The sequence below is a fragment of the Myotis lucifugus genome, unplaced genomic scaffold, assembly GCF_000147115.1.
Source record: "Myotis lucifugus unplaced genomic scaffold, Myoluc2.0 scaffold_141, whole genome shotgun sequence".
NCBI lineage: Eukaryota > Metazoa > Chordata > Mammalia > Chiroptera > Vespertilionidae > Myotis > Myotis lucifugus.
Window position 1 is genome coordinate 2,203,663 of NW_005871189.1, and position 18,243 is coordinate 2,221,905.

An 18,243-nucleotide genomic window follows, 5' to 3' on the forward strand; every position below is an offset into this window, starting at 1 on the left:
CCCATCAACTGTTTAGTGGATACACAAAATGTGGTACATCCATACAATGGAATACTACTCAGCAATAAAAAGAAACTACTAATATATGCTACAACATGAATGAATCTCAAAAACATCATGCCAAGTGAAAGAAATCAGATGCCAATCTATAATAATAAAAGCATAATATGCTAATTAGACCAGACGTCCTTCCAGATGACCTTCTGGACTTCGAGGGAAGCCTGGTTCCCGGGTGCCAGAGGGAAGCTGGTGCCAGAAGCTGGGGGAAGGAAGGCCTACACTTGCATAAATTTCATGCATTGGGCTTCTAATATATATATAGTTTCCCAAAAAATGTTTACACACTTTGAATGATTATAAAGTGCTTATTAACATATAAGTCATTTTCAAAATTGAGTTATCAGTTAGCTATTAAAGTGTGTATTCATTTTGGGGACACCCTATATATATATGTCATATTATGAATTTTCCAAAAAAGGCAAATCTATGGAGACAGGAAGCAAATCAGTGGTTTCCTGTGACTATGGTGAGAGTAGAATTGATTGCAAACTGGCACGAGGGAATTTTTTTTTAATATATTTTATTGATTTTTTACAGAGAGGAAGGGAGAGGGATAGAGAGTTAGAAACATCCATGAGAGAGAAACATCAGTCAGCTGCCTCCTGCACACCCCCCACTGGGGATGTGCCTGCAACCAAGGTACATGCCCTTGACTGAAATCGAACCTGGGACTCTTCAGTCCACAGGCCGACGCTCTAGCCACTGAGCCAAACTGGTCAGGGCACGAGGGGATTTTTTGAGGTGATGGAAATATTCTAAGACTGCATTGTGGTGCTGATTGTACAACTCTACACATTTAATAAAAATCATTGAATGGTACATTTACAATAGTTAAATTTTATGGTACATGAATTAAGCCTCAATAAAGCTGCTAAAAAAAAAGTAGCATCTACCTTGCAGGATTGTTATGAGGATTAAATGAGTTATTTTTTTAGAAACACTTCGTGTCTGACAGGTAGTAAACTCTAAATGTTCTCTGTGTATTTACTAAGTAATAAAAATAAATATTTGTGGCTACGTGATTCAACACGAGTAAATTACTAACAGTTCTTGTGTGTTTTTCTACACCACAGGAAGCACTTCTGAGTACTTAAGCAATGCAATTACTTCTCTTCTCTAAAATGCATTTTAAAATATCATACTCAACTTGAGGTCATTCAAGTAGAGATGTTGAAACCTGTCACGTGACCTGGCTTCTAACTGCCACCTCCAGAGCCTTATCTCCTGCCACTGCCCTCTTCCAAATCCTTCAGCAGAAGTGAACTTTCTCAGTTTCTCTGGACTCCAGGCAACAGCACTTTCACAGGTGTCGCTGGGTCTGGGTGGAAATCCACCTGCTTTGCCTCTGCATGGTCAAACGCCTACCGAACTCATACCGACCCTCAAGTCTTCATGGAGGGGCACTTTCAATAGAAAGCGTTCTCTGATTCTTTCTCATTGCCCCACCATCCCACTCACCCCCAAACACGCACACTACACACTTTACATTGAATTTGCCAACTAACTTCTTGCCTTTTGGTTCCCACATCCAAGGATAAACTGAGTGATTGTGTCCCCAAGCCCTCGGGACAGAACATGGGACATAAGGGGCACTGAATAAATGGTGGTTCTCGGCCAGGGGTGATTCTGACCTCTCAGGAGACATCTGGCAATTCCATCACCTCAAAAAGATCCCTCGAGGCCATCTCAGTCCATCCCCACTCCCAATCCCACCCTCAGGAACCGCCGATCTGCTGTCTCCTCTGGAAATTTAACATTCATGAATGCAAATATATAGTACAGCATCCCCTGCATCTGTTTTCTTTCACTTAGTATATTTTATTGCCACATTGGGTTGAAGGTTGTACCGGCAGGTCGAGATTGGGAGCCAAGGACGCCACTAAACATTCTGACATGCACAGGACAGCCAGCCTCCTGAACCAAGCATTATCCAGGCCAACATGTCAGTAGTGCTGAGGTTGAGAAATCCTGCATAGTGGGTGAAAGTATGAATTAATGCATAAATGAATCACTTTTGGACCTGAATTTAAGGATTGTTCTGTCTTTTCAAATTCTTTTTAAAAAAAAACAAACTCAAAATATTTCTCTTTCCACAATTTGAAATTTGTTTCTCTAATGATATTATTTTCAAAGAACTCCCCAGGTTGGGAGAACTATAAGAATTATTAAATCGGAGGCACCATGATGTCTGCACAGATCCCCCTTCAGACATAACCCCCAGCTCCTGAGGTGCTGTCCCCAGACAGCCCGGCCCACAGTTGAAAATGTTATGGTACATAAATTAAGCCTCAATAAAAAAAAAAGTCCTAAGAAAAGTCACCTCAGCCAAGGCAGCCGCATCCTATGACTGGCATATGAAGGGGGGTAAAGGCCCAGCCAACTCACCCAACTTACTATCCGTAATAAAGCTCCTCCTCTCCAGCCTCCAGGACTTGGGTCTCCTAACTGCAACACCAGCAAACAATGGCTCTGACGTCTAACATTCATTGTGGGACATGAAGATTTTTATTATATTAAAAATCTAATCTAATAGTGACAAAAGATGGCTGCAAAGTAACCTCTAGTGATAGAAAAGAGATCACTGGTTGTTAATGGATGGAGGGCTGGGACGGAGGGGTTGCCAAGGAACACCAGGGAAGTTTGGGGGATGGTGGATATGTTCACGGTCTTGATGGTGGTGATGGTTTCACAGGTGTATACATATGTCAAAACTTACTAACGTGCACACTTTAAATATGTGCAATTGATTGAATGTCAGTTATACGTCAATGAAGCTATTTTATAAAAGAGAAATGGGCCCAGCCGGCGTGGCTCAGTAGTTGAGCCTCGGCCTATGAACCTGGAGGTCAGAGTTTGATTCTCAGTCAGAGCACATACCTGGGGTTGTGGGCTCGATCCCCAGTGTATAGGAGGCGGCCAATCAGTGATTCTCTCTGATCATTGATGCTTCTATCTTTCCCTCTCCCTTCCTCTCTGAAATCAATAAAAATATATTTTTAAAAAATTAAAAAGAGAAATGGAACAAAAGAAATTATCATCCCGAAAGCGAGTCTGAGAAATTAAGAAAAAATATATATAGTCCTTAATACAGCTATTTTCCTTTTTTTTTGCCCACATGTCCAATATGTTTTGTACATACTTACAAGGGTATAGTGACAGAATATATCAGCTGCTCCCAGCTGCGATGATGTCACATTGACATGTCCTGATGAACTGTGAAATGGTCCAACTAAATTTATTAATCATATTTAGAATGCCCTGGCTTGTCAAGGCTTACCTCCTTTAATAAAGCATAGCTTATCCAATAAAAATGTCAACTGCACGCTCTCACATTGTAGTCTGGTTTCTTAAATGCGAAAGCTAGCACACAGACTTTCACATAACCCTTGGTAAATCCCTAGGAAAATGTCGGGCATTTAGAACCAGTGATGTCAATACTCAGTTGCAACTTGGCAAATATTATATCTTAAAACTGCATCACATGTGCTCCTACATGGCCTTCATCACTGACATTTTCCTTAAATCTAAGTAAAATATACACATGGAAATGAATCATATAAATAAGTCTCCTTGCAACCTCCTCCCTGTTCTGCCAGAACAAGTTCCTAAAGGCAACTTGCTTCCTGTCTTAGTTTTTTTTTCCTATCGCCCTCCCTCTATCCTTCCTTCCGGCCTGTCTTTCTTTCTGGGTAGATAATATATTCACACGAGTCAAAAAATCAAAAAGCATTAAACATTATGTGCAATAAAAGTCTTTCTCCTGGCCCACCTCCAGTCACCTAGCTTCTCTCCTCCGATTTCTATCAGCTTTTTGTTACTCCATTCAGCATATCAACAAGCATATATGTCATGTGTATACCCACACACGTAGAGAGTACTCCAATTCCTAAAAGAGATAGCAAAAAATATGCACTCCTTTACACTTTGTTTTTCGCTTAATATATAGTATATCATTCAATATACAAAAAGCTTCCAAATTCTTTTTAAAGTTGAAAATATTATAAATATTGGTGTATTGAATTAGTACTACATTGATGAACATTTGGGTAGTTTCTAATTTTTGCCATTATAAACAATGCTGTTATAAATAACCTCATTGCACTCCATACTGAAGGTAGGCAAACGTGGTTAGAGTATAAATTCTTAAACATGAAATTTCTAGGTCAAAGGGTGTGTGCATTTATAAACCAGAAAGATATTGTTAAGCTGCCCTCCTTAGAGGTTGTACAGACTTATACTCACACCCATTGTCATACATAAGACAATGACTTTACAACCCTCTGAGTCATCAAACTCTTTGACCTCTGACAACTTAATAGATGAGAATATATCATGGGGTAATTTTAACTTGAAATATCCATAAACATGTTCAAGTAGGCTTTTTTATGTTTAAGAGCATCTCTATGTCCACTTCTGAGAATGTTCTGTTCATTTCATTTGCTCATTTGCCCACTAGGCTTCTGTTCTTTTACTTGGTTGTGTTTTGTTTTGTTTTTAGTTCTTTCTACCCTATGATAATTAGCTTTTTGACTGAAATGAACCCAAATATTTTTCCCAGTTATTTTTTGACTTATTGGATTTGGCCAAACAGATTTTTTTGAATTTCATATAATTAAATGTATAAATCTTTCCTTTTAAGGTTTCTGCATTTTAGCATTATAGCTAGCAAAGGTGTCTCTATGCCAAGATGATTAATTTTTTTATTTATTAATTTTAGAAAGAGAGAGAGAATTTATGCATTCATTGATTGATTCTTGTATGTGCCCTGACCGGGTATTGAACCCCCAACTTTGGCTTGTTGGGAGGACATTCTAAACCAACTGAGTTACCTAACCAGGGCACAAGATTATTTAAGTTTTCCCATAGTTTCCCTGGTACTTTACTGGTTTCTCTCTTTAACATTTAAATATTTGATCCATCCAAATATGTTCCTGGTGTAAGGTGTGAGGTATGGGTCCAACTACATTTTGTCTAAACCTCCCACTTATTCCAGTACCTTTTGCTGAATAATCCATCTTTTACTGATTTGAAAAGGCAACTTATTTAAAGCATTTCTGATTTCAGATATTTAATTCTCAATTACATGACTAAAGCTCCAGTGATGTTTCAACTGTAGACAATATCATTGACTTGTCCATGAAAGATGAAATTTGGTTTACATACCCGCTTCTCCCTCCTCCAAAGTTTGTATAATTACATCACATTTAGTTCCTCTAGCAGTTACTTTTCTTACCTTAAATATTGACTTACATACTCTTTCTTGTTCCAACAACTCTAAACAGTATTAGACACTCCTCTCAGCAATCCTATATAATAGAAGCCTAATATGCTAAGTGTCTGACTGTTCGACCGTTGGACCAGTCGCTATGATGCACACTGACCACCAGGGGGCAGACGCTCCAACTGGTAGGTTAGCTTGCTGCTGGGGTCTGGCCGATCAGGGACTGGGTGAGATTGGCCAGACATGCCCTGGAGCCCTCCCGAGGTCCCTCCCTGCCCCGATTGTGCACCGGTGGGGTCCCTTGGCCTGGCCTATGCCCTCTCACAAACCAGGACCCTAGGAGGATGTAGGAGAGCCGGTTTTGGCCCGATCCCCACAGGCCAGTCCGAGGGACCCCATTGGTGCACGAATCCATGCACTAGGCCTCTAGTATGAAGATAATTGTGCATAGAAGTGTACTTATTCTCTATTGTTGTCCCACTCCATATTATCCACAATTATCCACAACAAGGCCCAACCTAATAACAATAATGATAATAATAATAATGTATGGAAGAAGGATATAGACACTTGCAAATTAAATGCTTTTACCATTCTATGATTCTTAAATGTCATCCATGAGTCCATACTGATATAAACGATTGAGTGAATAAATAAATAAATAAATGAGACAATTTTTCTTTCAGAAAAATTCCAATTAATAAATGTAGAAAAAATGAGGGAAATAGAAAAGTACCATTAGAAAATACAGTGGCAGAGCTGCCTCAAACTGTTTGACGGACTGCAGTGGGAAGGCCAGGGAGGGTTGGGGGACAGGAGGGAGGGGAGTAAGAGATCAACCGAAGGACTTGTATGCATCCATATAACCATAACTAATGGACATAAGACACTGGGGGGTAAGGGAGGGCAGGGGCCTGTCAAGGGCGGGGGGGAAAAAAGGACACTTATGTAATACCCTTTGTAATACTTTTAGCGAAAAATAAAAAAAAAATAAAAAAAAAAATAAATTAACATCACAGTCTTATAAGAGACTTTATTATTTTTAAAAAAAGAAAAGTACCATTAGAACACCACAGTAGTAATTGCTGCAGGCAAGATTCACTGATGAATGATAAAATTGGTTGGTGAAAGTTTAAGGAGGAACAGGACATCTGCACAGCCTCAAAGTATCTCCTCTAAAATGTCTTAACTACTGTGATGGTTTTAATACATGTCCACAAATTATTTGCTGTTCTTCTCAAGGAGGTGGTTTAATCTTCCCAACCCTTCCTCCAACCCCAAGAGCGGGCTGCATTTAGTGACTCTCTTCCAAAGACTAGAGTATGGAAAGGGGAAAGTAGTGATTTTTACAGTAGAGAAACTTGATAGTTGGTCCACCTTAACCTAGTGATTAGGTTAACATCACCAGTAATAATAAGTCATGTTGATATCAAGAACCCCCTGATACAATCTGAGGAGAAGGGCACTTTGTGTGTTATACAGTACTTCCCCCAAATCCATAACCCCAGCCTAGTGTTAAGAAAACATCAAACTCAATTTGAGGGACATTGTACAAAATATCTGAGCAATATTTTTCAAAAGTGTCAAGTGTAGGGAGCGGCTATAGGGTCAAGCCTCGGACTGACCTGTGGCAGAGCCACATACAAGTCCCAGCTTGGAGGGCAGAGCCCTCCTAGCACAATTAAGCTTGACCTTATAGTCCTCCCTTGTTTCTAGGTAGCTAATTGGCTGTGGGAGGTGCAGCAAGTGCTGCCAAAACAAGGCTTGAGTAAAGAAATAGATTTGAAACTCGGCAAGAACATTGTCAACATGCTGACCACTCCCCTTGTTTTGCTTTGTGTGATCTGACTATAAAACAAAGCTTCTGCTCACAGGCTGTGTCACTGTTTCCTCATCCAGGCAGTGATCTCTTCTCTGTCTTCTTTAATCCTTCACTGCCCCTCCTCAGGTTCACCCCTGGCCGAGTTTCAGTCAAGGTCATGGAACATATGAAACAGTTGAGAAACTTCCAGATGGGAGGAGACTGAAGAGACATGACAACTAAACTCTATGAGGTGTCCTGGGCTGAATCCTGAAACAGAATAAGGCATTAGTGGAAAAAATGGTGAAATCCGAATGAAGTCCGTAATCTAATTAATAGTAATGTTAGCCAATGTTAACTTGTTAGTTTAACCATTATACCATGGTTACATAAGATACTCACTTGAGAGAAACCTGGATGCGGGGCATGCAGAAACTCTCTGTACTATCTTTATAGCTCTTCTGTGAGTCTAAAATTATTTCCATATATAAAGGTTTAAAAAATAAGTCATGATCTATTTTTAAAATAAAATCTTATTATCACCAGGCTCAATTAGCTCTTGGATACTTTTAAATAATATTATAGTGAAGCATCCATCTTATATAAAAACTGCTGTTTGAAATTTTAACCCTGCTATTTTTGGCTTCTGTAGATGCTTGCTGGCTTAAATAATAAGGAAAATAAGACTACTCCCATTTCAGAGAGGCCATTAAACCTTCGTTATCAGTGCTGGCGTCAGGCCAAGCCTTTGGCCGAGGTCTCAAAGCGCCAGCACATAGGGCCCTTTAAGAACTTGCAAAGGGAACCGGAAAAACCCCATATTTGGGAAACAAAGAGGGTAAGATTGTATAAATACAGGAAACTTCCTGTGTGATTTCACCCAGAATTTGAGAGACATTTTCCTCTGGGCCCGCGCGTAATAAATGTAACTCCGTCTCTCTAAGCATTGCTTGGTTCTTCTCTGGTTTTTCTGTAACAATAGAGAAAAACAAAGTATAATTTTTCAGCTTCAGGGATCAACAAGCAATTAATTTGCAAGTGCACAGTGATAGCATCATTTCTCATCCCACCTTCCATTTTCTACTCTATGTAAATGTTTATAATGTGTCTTTGCATTCTGATGGCCTATGTTTTTCCTTATAAATACAAATGGGAAGTGGAATATTTATTGTTATGTATTTTTCCAAAAGTAGTAATGTTAAAAGTGATTTTAAATTAAGTGAAACTTTAACAAAGTCTGTGTATTTGCGGTAAGTGTAGTCCCATTATAAAACAATATGACATTCACAAATACAGTAACACAGATCATTCCGCATTATCGCTCCAATTATTGTTGCAGGAAGGCCTACTACTCACCTTCCCTCACTCACAATATATGTATTGATGGTCAAATATGTTCCTGGCATTGTGCTAAGCTCTGAGAAATACAGATAATCTATATATCAATACCCATCTATCTATATGTTTAGCCACTTCTTACTCTGCTCCAGTCCGGGGAAGTTCCTGCCACTGCCAATCTGAGTCCTTTTAAGTCTATATGAGGTAGGAGTTATCATATAAGTATCCTCATTTGTAAGATGGCTGAGGAAACTGAGGTTCAGAGAGGGTGAGCAGCTTGCCCAGGGAGCACAGCTAAGTGGGAGGTGCAGCATGCATCTCAAACCACCGCCTTTTGCCCCAGACTCCACCCCAAGGCAGGACGGTGACCTCGAATCGCGCAGGTCACCGGGCTTGCGAGCTCCTCTGGGGACACCGCACCCGCCCCACCCCACCCCCCACCCCGCTACCTCTGCTCCGGCGGCGCAGCCCCGCCCGCCCCGCCCGCCCAGCCCCCTGACCCCGCCGGGGCGGTTCTCCTCCGGGAGGCTGCGCGGTGAGGGCGGGAGGCGGTGTCACCGCGCTCCAGCAAAAGGAAACGTGCGCCGCCTCTTCTGGAGCGGCGCTCGCTTCTCTTCGCCATGGGGCCCCTGCCGCGGACGGTGGAGCTGTTCTACGATGTGCTGTCCCCCTACTCCTGGCTGGGCTTCGAGGTGACGCCGGGGCTGGGACGGCGAGGGCCGAGGGAAGGGCGAGCGCAGGACGCAGGGCCCAGGGTCTCCCGCAGTTCCTGGCGCTGCCTGAAGAGTTTAGGACATGCAGATAGAGAACCAGGGCTGAAGGTCACTTCGTGTTCGTAAAACGGATACAGTCGCTGGCTCCAGGTCGAGTCCTTCTAGCCTAAGACAGTGGTTTCCCACCGCGGTTTGGAAAAGGGGCAACTCAGAAAAGTCAAGGAGAAAGCCTGGGCACCCCCACCTCTTAGCCCTCTGGTGTCAATTTGGGGGGCGGGGAGGATGGAAACCGTCCATAGGAGCTAAGGTCCTGGGATAGATTTCTAGGAGTGCGAGAGTTTTGCCATTTCAAACCAAGCAATTTAGGGTGTCCGCCTAATCCCTACTTTTCGCTTAGAGCCTTTGGCTAACCAGGTGCCATGCAACACCCTTGCCTTTCCCTCTGCCATGCGCATGCCTTCCATTTTGCACGTGGGCTCTGACCTTCTCCTCTGCTCCTGCAGATCCTGTGCCGATATAAGAACATCTGGAACGTCCACCTGCAGTTGCGCCCGACCTTCATTGCAGGGGTCATGAAAAACAGTGGTATAAAGGAAGCAGCGCTTGGGGCTAGGATTTGAGGGAGGGCTGATTTCCAAGGCCCAGGGGGCTGCCCAAAACCCTGTAGGGGTCCCCCAAGCCTGGGATTCTTAGGTCTCTCACCAGCAGGTCCAAATTTCCACTTTTAGGGAACAGGCCGCCAGCTCTGCTTCCTCTCAAGGCCAAATACATGACAAATGACATAAAGCTCCTCGGACAGCACATCCAGGTTCCCATCCAGTTGCCTAAGGACTTCTTCTCTGTGATCCTTGAAAAAGGTAAAGAGTGGGATACCAGTGGGGACAGCAAGTAGAAGGCAGCGAAGTTGGAGATTGTAGGCCCAAGAAGGAAGGGCTGGGAGACTAACTTCAAGGAAACAAACCCTGGAAAAACTCAGGCCCGGAGTTGAACAAGCAGAATGTTAAGGGGACATAAGAGGAAAAAGAGCAGGACAGTCAGTTATGAGAAACCTGGGTAGGAGTCCAAGGGCGATTAAGCTCTGGGGATGTCAGAAGCAGGAAAGAGCAGGCCCACCATCGGGAAACAAGGTGGGGGAGCTCTACCTCTGAGTGCCTCTGCCCCACAGGAAGTCTGTCGGCCATGCGCTTCCTCACCGCTGTGAACTTGGAGCACCCTGAGATGCTGGAGAAAGTGTCCAGGGAACTGTGGATGCGGGTCTGGTCACGGGTGAGGGCAGGGCTCTAGGAACCCACATGGGAGACCCTGGAGGACTTGGTGACCCTCCCCGAGGCCCATCTCCAGACACCTGCTCCTGCCCTGCCCTATTGTGCACTGTCCTTCTGTCCATCCCACCCCTCACCCGGCCACCCCTTCCTACTGAGTGTTCTCCTTCCCAGGATGAAGACATCACGGAGCCCCAGAGCATCCTGGCAGTGAGTGTCCAGGCCCTACCCCCCTCCATAGGGAATCTGAGAACAGTTGGGGGCGGAGAGGACATAGTTTTCTTACTACATGGAAGAGGTCATTGTTATTTGGGATGAAAGGACATCTGTGTTTGAGAGGCCAGATTACTGAAAGGTTGGAACTAAGAGGACTCTCAAAAGTATATCTCAAGGTTGAAAGGGGAAGTGAAAATTCTACATTTGAATTTTGATGGAAGAAGTCAGTGGGGGAGAGAGGATAACTGTTAGCTTCTCCCCAGCACCGCCGCCCCCCCCCCCCCCCCCCCAGCCATAGGAAGGGATGAAGTATTGGCAAGTCTTGACTCCAGACCACTCCCAACAGAAATCTCACCAACACATCCAGAGTATAAATCAGGATACTTTAAAAACAGGCTTTAAAAAGACAAAAAGATAGGAGATCAACCAAAGAACCTGTATGCATATAAGCATAACCAATGGACACAGACAATAGAGGGGGTGAAGGCCAGGGCCGGGGGGCAGGGACAGGCTGGGAGAGGGCAATAGGGGGAAAAGGGGACATATGTACTTTAACAATAAAGAATTAATAAAATTTTTAAAAAGAGATAACAAAAAGAGAGTCAAGCCAGAATTATTAAAAAGCCTGAGGAAGAACAAATGGGACTAGCTCAAAACATTGAAATGTGTGCCACACAGAATGTTTTTCTTTGGGATTAAATCGGGAAATTCAAAACAGAATTTTCCCTTCAGCTTACAAAAGATAGTTGAGGCATATTCAAATTTAATATCTAAAATGGCAAATTACAAAAGTTAAACACACACAAAAATGGCCAACATATCCTCCAGTGTTTTTATTCCTGCAAAGTGTATGCATAGGTTTGCCTTTTCACTTAATATCTATTGTGTAATTCTTAGCTCCTACATAGCATTCCATTCAGCGAACTTGTTTTTGTTTACTTAACCATTCCCCTAACATTGGGCATTTGGTCTGGGATCTAGTCCTCTCATGCAGTGAGTAAAAGACAATGTCGCATCGGAATGCACTGCGTGATTTCCTGTTCCACTGCGGTGGCCGATGAGGTCAGGTTTCAGTGGTCCTCGAATTTGGCTGTATATTAAAATTACCTGGAACACCTGGGCAACGCCATCCAGAAATTCCAATGTAATTGCTCAAGGGAATGGTCTGTGAATTGGGATTTTTAAAAGCTCCCCCAGGAGATTCTAATGTGCAGCCAAACCACTGATCCCAAACTATAATAAACACCAAACAGAAGTCTTTATCATCCTCTTAAAGCCAAGCAGGTGGCTACAGCCATGTGCCTGCTCAGAAGTCCCCAGGAAATTCCATGGGAATTAGAGCACAGTCTTTGATTTAACAAAACAACAAAAATCATGAGATATTGAGGAATTCTGAGAAGTAGGAAGGCAAGAGCCCCAGATTCTAGCGTTGGTTCTGCTACTAACAAGCTCCTTAAAGTTGCCCTGGCCCCTAACCCGGTACCACCTGGACTTGTCTCATTCATTACTGAAGAGGAGCTGCCTCTAAGACACCCTCTGGTGTTCAGTTGATACAACTATAACTTCTTTTTCCACCAAACTCAGATTTTTATTTTTATTTTTATGGAAGAAAATAGCCCCTCTTGGCAAGGATAGACCTCTACTCGTGGGTGGGTAAAGGCCTTGCCAGGAAAACTTGGGGGCAGAAAGTAGAAAGACCCGAGTTTTCTCCTGAGATCCCCACTCCCACTAATGCAGACACAGTTGTGCTCCCTGCCACGTCCCCTCAGGCTGCAGAGAAGGCAGGCATGTCGACAGAAGGAGCCCGGGCACTTCTGGAAAAGATCTCAACGCCACAGGTGAAGAACCAGCTCAAGGAGACCACCGAGGCAGCCTGCAGATACGGGGTGAGCCACTCTTGATGGGTGCCCCCTACCCCAGTGCTGAACAGAGCCTGCGAGTCTCTGCTGGGTCCCTACGCTTCTGTTCAAAGCTGCTCCCTACATGAGTCCTCCGTAGCTCTCACAGATGACCCTCCTCTCTCTTCCTGTCCCTGAGCCCAAGGAAAGGTAGAGATAGATGGTGATAGACGACAGAGCATCTGAGAGTTAGGAAACTCCTTAGAGCCATGGAGCCTCTTATCATAGAGCAAGCATGTCAAACTCACAGTCCGCGGGCCACATGCGGCCCACAGCAAATATTTTTGCGGCCCAGCCAATATAATGGTATGAGCAGTTACTTACAATTATGACAGGAAATAAATCTCTTGTCAGATCCAGAATTACTGACATTCACCTTGGGTCAGTTTTGAAAGTAATCACTGTGAACAAGATTTCCCCTGAAGTAGGAAAGATAGTAGCAGAGAAGAGATGCCAAGTGTCAGGAAGAAAACATTAATTTTATCATTGCTCTTCTTTTTTTTTATGCTATGCTTTTTTAAATAAACCTACATTTCTATGAAAATTAAAGCTTTTGTTTTTTGTGGCCCACATAAACTTAAACCTTGTTTATTTGGCCCATGTTAGCCTTTGAGTTTGACATGCTTGTCATAGAGGCTTTTTGCTTCTATGTCCTCAGACAAGTTCTGGCTCGTAGCCTAACAGCCGCCCTCCTCCATGCACTGTTACTGCTTTCTCTAGGCCTTTGGGCTGCCTGTCACTGTGGCCCACCTGGACGGCCAAACCCACATGCTGTTTGGCTCTGACCGGATGGAGTTGCTGGCCCACCTGCTGGGTAAGTGACAAGTTCACACTGAGCTGCCCTTGACCCTAGCCCCCCGCCATTATATCATTTGAGCAGAAGGAACAGACTCAGAGCAAAAAATGTTCCAGGTATGTCCAACAGTGAAGCCTTCTGTAGACACAGTTGCTTGAGGTTGAATGGGGAGGGGCCACCTTCACCCTCAGGAGAGAAGGAAGCCTCTGTGCCTTGAAGCCAAGCACAGCTCTTCTGGGGCTGTGGAGTCAGCCTGACATGCGTGAGTTTCTCCACCCAGGAGAGAAGTGGATGGGTCCTGTGCCTCCAGCCGTGAGTGCCAGACTATAAGGATGCCCAGAGGAAGCAGAACCATTTGTATAAGAAGCAGACCATCTGCTCACCCCTCCTGCACCAAGGGGCTCTAGGACTCTGGTTTCCCCATGGGGTGGAGGTTCCTCTGTGGCCCTGGCTGTGGTGCCTTATTTGCCTCACTTTCAGGGCTGCTCTGTGCCTCACAGGTGCCTTTTGAGAGCCCCATACTCGACCTTCCCACAGAATAAACCTAATGCCATTGGATATACTTTCTCGGAGTGTTTGTGTGTCCTTGCTGCTGGCATCACATCCTGTCTACTCAGGTGTTCGAGAAGAGCAGCTCTTCTGCATTCCCAGCTCCTGCCCTCTCGGACAGGTTGTGTGGAAGGAGCAGGAAACAGTCCCTCTTTTTCTGCTGCAGAAACTCCCTAGGTCTCTCTGTCAGGGACAGCACACTAAGCCACATGGATTTTGCAACTTCCAGTTTGGCACTTACCGCCTTGTGACCAGCCACAGTGTCTGAGATGGGGCTAGATTAGAACCTGAGGCCCAATGGGAGAAGACTAGAGGGAACCAGAGCTTGGCTGAGCTTGTGCTCAGATATTTAAACCAGGTCCAGCTACACTGACCAGCAGAACCAGGGCAGGCAGTGCAGGGAGACAGGCTGGAGCTGCCTTGGCCTGAGGGAGTTGCTCATCCCCTCATAGCTCCCTCTCACCCACAGGACAGATCCTGAGAACACCCCAGGCCTCTCTCCCTGCCTACTGCAAGCCCTGCTGCTCCCACACAAATGTATAGCTTTGCCACTCCCCCAGTTATTTATCCAAAGTCCCTGCTCTCTACCTGTGCCCACTGTGCAATAATCAGAATACCTTGTGTTCCAACAGTATTTGAACTTCTTTGAGAATACCCTTTATTCAGCAGCTGAAACCACACTTGGAGGCCTGGTGGGAACCAAGTGTAGAGCCTATGATGGCTCAGCTCGGGGGGTTTTAAGAGCAAAAGCCATTTTCCATTCTCCCCTCCCTCTGGCTCTTTCTCATCTCACATCTATTTCCTCCATTTGTCCCCTATCACGTTTTGGCTTCCTCCCCTCTCCCCCTTTCCCATTATTCCAGCAGATTCCAGGATTTCAGGGTATCCTTCCTAGGCTGATTTGTGAAGTGATGCCTGAAGTACATGACTAAATAAGCACTCTCTCCTTCAAAGCAGATTTCATGAGATGCTTGTCTCAGCATTATTTGTGATACCAAATAACTTTGATATCTAATAGTAGGAGGATGCTTGAATAAATTATGGTACATCTAAGATGTAATGTCTCATAGCCATCAAAAACTGTATGTCTGAAGAATTATGAAGAACATCGGAAATCTTAGGCTATGCTACTGATTGGAAAAAAGATTGTATAGTATATCTCAATTTTGTCTTGATATATTAAAATATATTACACTAGAGGCCCGGTGCACAAAATTCGTGCACTGGGGGGGGGGGCGTTCCTCAGCCTGCACCCTCTTGCAGTCTGGGACCCCTCACATTCCTGGTCCCCACCCTTCTCAGCACAATGTCTCACCTCTGACCTCAGAAGCACTTTGTACCTTGTTTGCAGCATTTGTCACTTTGTACTTTGTCTTACAGTTAGTATATACCTGTCTTTCCTCTTCTGGACAGTAAGCCCCTTGAGATGAGATTCCTATGGGATCTATTGTATACACCTCACAGTGTCACATCCAGCAGATGAACAATAAAAAATGTATTGGTCATCGGGTAAAGTCAGCCTGAACGACATTTAGCAACTGCTGCCTCTGCAAAGCAGTCACTACAATCAAGGCCGGGATTTTGCGCTCACTAGTTCAGAGGCCCCAGGCAGACTACAAACTATGACAAAGGGTTTTGTTTGTATAAAATGGATTCATCACAAATCTACCAAGTCAAGAATTCCAGATAACGCGTTTCAGCCTTCACCTGCAGATCATGAAAAATATGGTGGGGATCTGCAGCACCCCCATAAACTGCACATTGTTACTAGAATAAAAAGTTCAAGAAGATGTCCTCATTGGGAGAAAGATGTAATAAAGACGCTTAGATTAGAAAATGAGCATACCCCTCAAGTTCACAAGAGAACCCCTTTGGCGAATAGAAAATTGACAGTGGTTAAACATTTGAGAAGAATAAAGCCCCTGCCCTAGCTGGTTTGGCTCAGTGGATAGAGTGTCAGCCATGGACTGAAGGGTCCCGGGTTCAATTCCAGCCAAGGGCACGTACCTCGTACCTTGGTTACAGGCTCAATCCCTGGCCCTGGTTGGCAACCAATCAATGTTTCTCTCTGTCTCTCCCCCTCCCTTCCACTCTCTCTAAAAATCAATGGAAAAATATTCTTGAGTATTAACAACAACATAAAAGAATGAAGCTCCTGAGGTGGCCACAAGACAAGGACCTCCAGTGGAGGAGGACATGCTCACCCATGCGGTGGCATCTAAGCCCTGTCGACCAGGAGACAAATAAGTCCTAATGTCAGAGCCATTTCAGATTTAAAAGATCAAATCATCTTTTTAAAAGATGGTGAAAAAAGTGTTCTCATTAACATAATTTAAAACATTATATACATATATATATGTGTGTGTATATATATATATATATACACACACACACATATATATATATACATATATATATATATATATATACATATATATATATATATATATATATATATATATATACATATATATATATGTAAAATCCAAGTTTGCAAGACAGTAGAACTGAGATCTGAAACCTGGTTTGGCCATCTCCAAAAAATATGTGACTAACCACAATCAATGCCTCCTTGTTTTCTCATATATAGGGACATATTCATGTGGTAACCTATTACCACTACCTGTAGACATCTCTAATAAACACATGCATTTTTGTCACTTGGTAATAACAATTTCTCAAATTCCATAGTCACTTTTTGTGGCTTAGTCCTAAATATCTGAGTGAGAGGGACAGCCTGAACCCCAATGTTCACTTATTTTGTTCCCAGAGACCTTTATACAATACTAGAGGCCCGATGCATGAAATTCTGCAAGGGGCTCAGCCCTCGCAGCCCCAGGCTGCCTCGGCCGGCCCTCGGCTTCATCTAGAAGGTCGTCTGGATGGTTGATCTGCTATTTGGTCTAATTAGCATATTAGCTCTTTATTATATAGGATGACAACTAGTTGGTGAGGGTGATGACATACTTGAAGATTTATGGGTGATGACATACTTGAAGATTTATGATTCTTTGGAAGCGTTTCCAACCCAGAAATATCAATGTTCTGACCTGCTTCATGTTAAATCATTTATCCACTTTCCCTACACATTTGAGGAGCTGTAAGGCAACTAACAGAGAAAAACAGTCTCAACCGAGTTAAGAGGTCAAGATTCTACGTTTGATTCTAATGAAACAAATCATGTACTTTCTCTGAGCTGTAACATGAAAATGATCATCAGACTGCCCCCACGTGGTTGTTATTAAGGATCAAATGAAAATCATGGGTGTGGGCCAAATTGTTTCTTCACACATATATATTACCACCAACACCCTTTTAGAAGAAATCACCCGCACATTGGGCTTCCAGAGCCATTCAGTTAAAAGTGTTACCTTTCACAATCAGTCTTAATGAGCTCATAAATGATAAGCATCCTGATACAGAGCCTGTGATTTTAATTTCCCAATCTTGCCTTATAGTCAATATCTTATGTCATTTTCTGATATTCTCTTTTGCTGCCTTTGCAACAGGCAATAGCATCTAACCACTTCTCCAGGGAAGATCAGAATAAAGGTCTTAGAATATCACAGGTGTTTCATTAAATTATCATTATGAGAGCAGCCAAAAAGAATGTTTAGAGTGGGCATACTAAGTGGTTAAGAGCCAGGTTTCTGGACTGGGACTGAGGGTTCAAGTCTTGACCCCACCCTTGATTAGCAATACATTTTCCTCAAGTGTCTGACTTCACCCATAAAATGGACATAATAACAGTACCTCTTATTACATATTTTAAATTACTTAATTTGCATAAAGAATTTAGCACAGTGAGCAGTACACAAAATAATGCACACATGCTGGCCACAAGTATAAAGCAGACCCATATTCAGAAGCACAAAATCACAGAAATATAGTCTTAGAGAAGCATTCAGTGGTAGACTCACTGGAAGTCTGTCAATGATCTCTGCTTCTCCCTTTTCCCCTGTCCCCGCACTTCCCTTTTTAAAAAATATGTTTATATTGATTTCAGAGAGGAAGGGAGATGTTGAGGAGCACAAGAGACTTGGTTGGAAAGTTGTAAGGAGGATATTCTGAGAAAAGGGAAGTGTGTGGAAGGCCGTCTTCCCTGTTTATTGGAATTCCGACTTAGGGGAGATTTAGGGGAGTGTTGAAGGTGGCACCCCTAATTATTCCTTGACCTTTCCAAACAGGTCTGTGCATGTGCAGACCCCCGGGTGTTTACTGGAATCCTTATGCTTAATCCCTGGATGCCCTTGCCTAGAGGACAATGTAAACACATGTGTCCTCCCAATATTACTTACCTGCTGATTGTATCTAAAAGATAAACTTTATCTCAACCTGCTGTACAAAAAAAGGCTAATGAGGCAGGCAATCGTGGCTGCCTGGCTTCTT

At 43.4% G+C, this 18,243-nt stretch overlaps 1 protein-coding gene across 2 annotated transcripts; it reads left to right on the plus strand.

Annotated features, from left to right (window-relative positions):
* The first annotated feature begins 8,956 nt into the window (after positions 1-8,956).
* On the plus strand, positions 8,957-13,869 carry GSTK1 (glutathione S-transferase kappa 1). 2 transcript variants are annotated; one of them, XM_006094743.3, is made up of 8 exons: positions 8,957-9,112; positions 9,637-9,718; positions 9,862-9,990; positions 10,299-10,399; positions 10,570-10,605; positions 12,381-12,497; positions 13,230-13,323; positions 13,586-13,869. In XM_006094743.3, the coding sequence occupies exons 1-8, from the start codon at positions 9,041-9,043 to the stop codon at positions 13,633-13,635; spliced, it is 681 nt and encodes a 226-aa protein (XP_006094805.1). In that variant the 5' UTR covers positions 8,957-9,040; the 3' UTR covers positions 13,636-13,869. The 2 variants fall into 2 exon arrangements, with proteins under 2 accessions (XP_006094805.1, XP_023614649.1); XM_023758881.1 differs by lacking the exon at positions 13,586-13,869 and adding an exon at positions 13,497-13,558.
* The last annotated feature ends 4,374 nt before the right edge of the window (positions 13,870-18,243 follow it).

What these genes read in the sequence shown, in the direction of transcription:
- GSTK1 (XM_006094743.3), top strand. Translation starts at nt 9,041, where the DNA reads ATGGGGCCCCTGCCGCGGACGGTGGAGCTGTTCTACGATGTGCTGTCC. An exon ending in CTCTGTGATCCTTGAAAAAG is followed by an intron (nt 9,991 to 10,298) that starts GTAAAGAGTGGG and finishes TCTGCCCCACAG; the next exon opens with GAAGTCTGTCGGCCATGCGC. An exon ending in GGATGCGGGTCTGGTCACGG is followed by an intron (nt 10,400 to 10,569) that starts GTGAGGGCAGGG and finishes TCTCCTTCCCAG; the next exon opens with GATGAAGACATCACGGAGCC.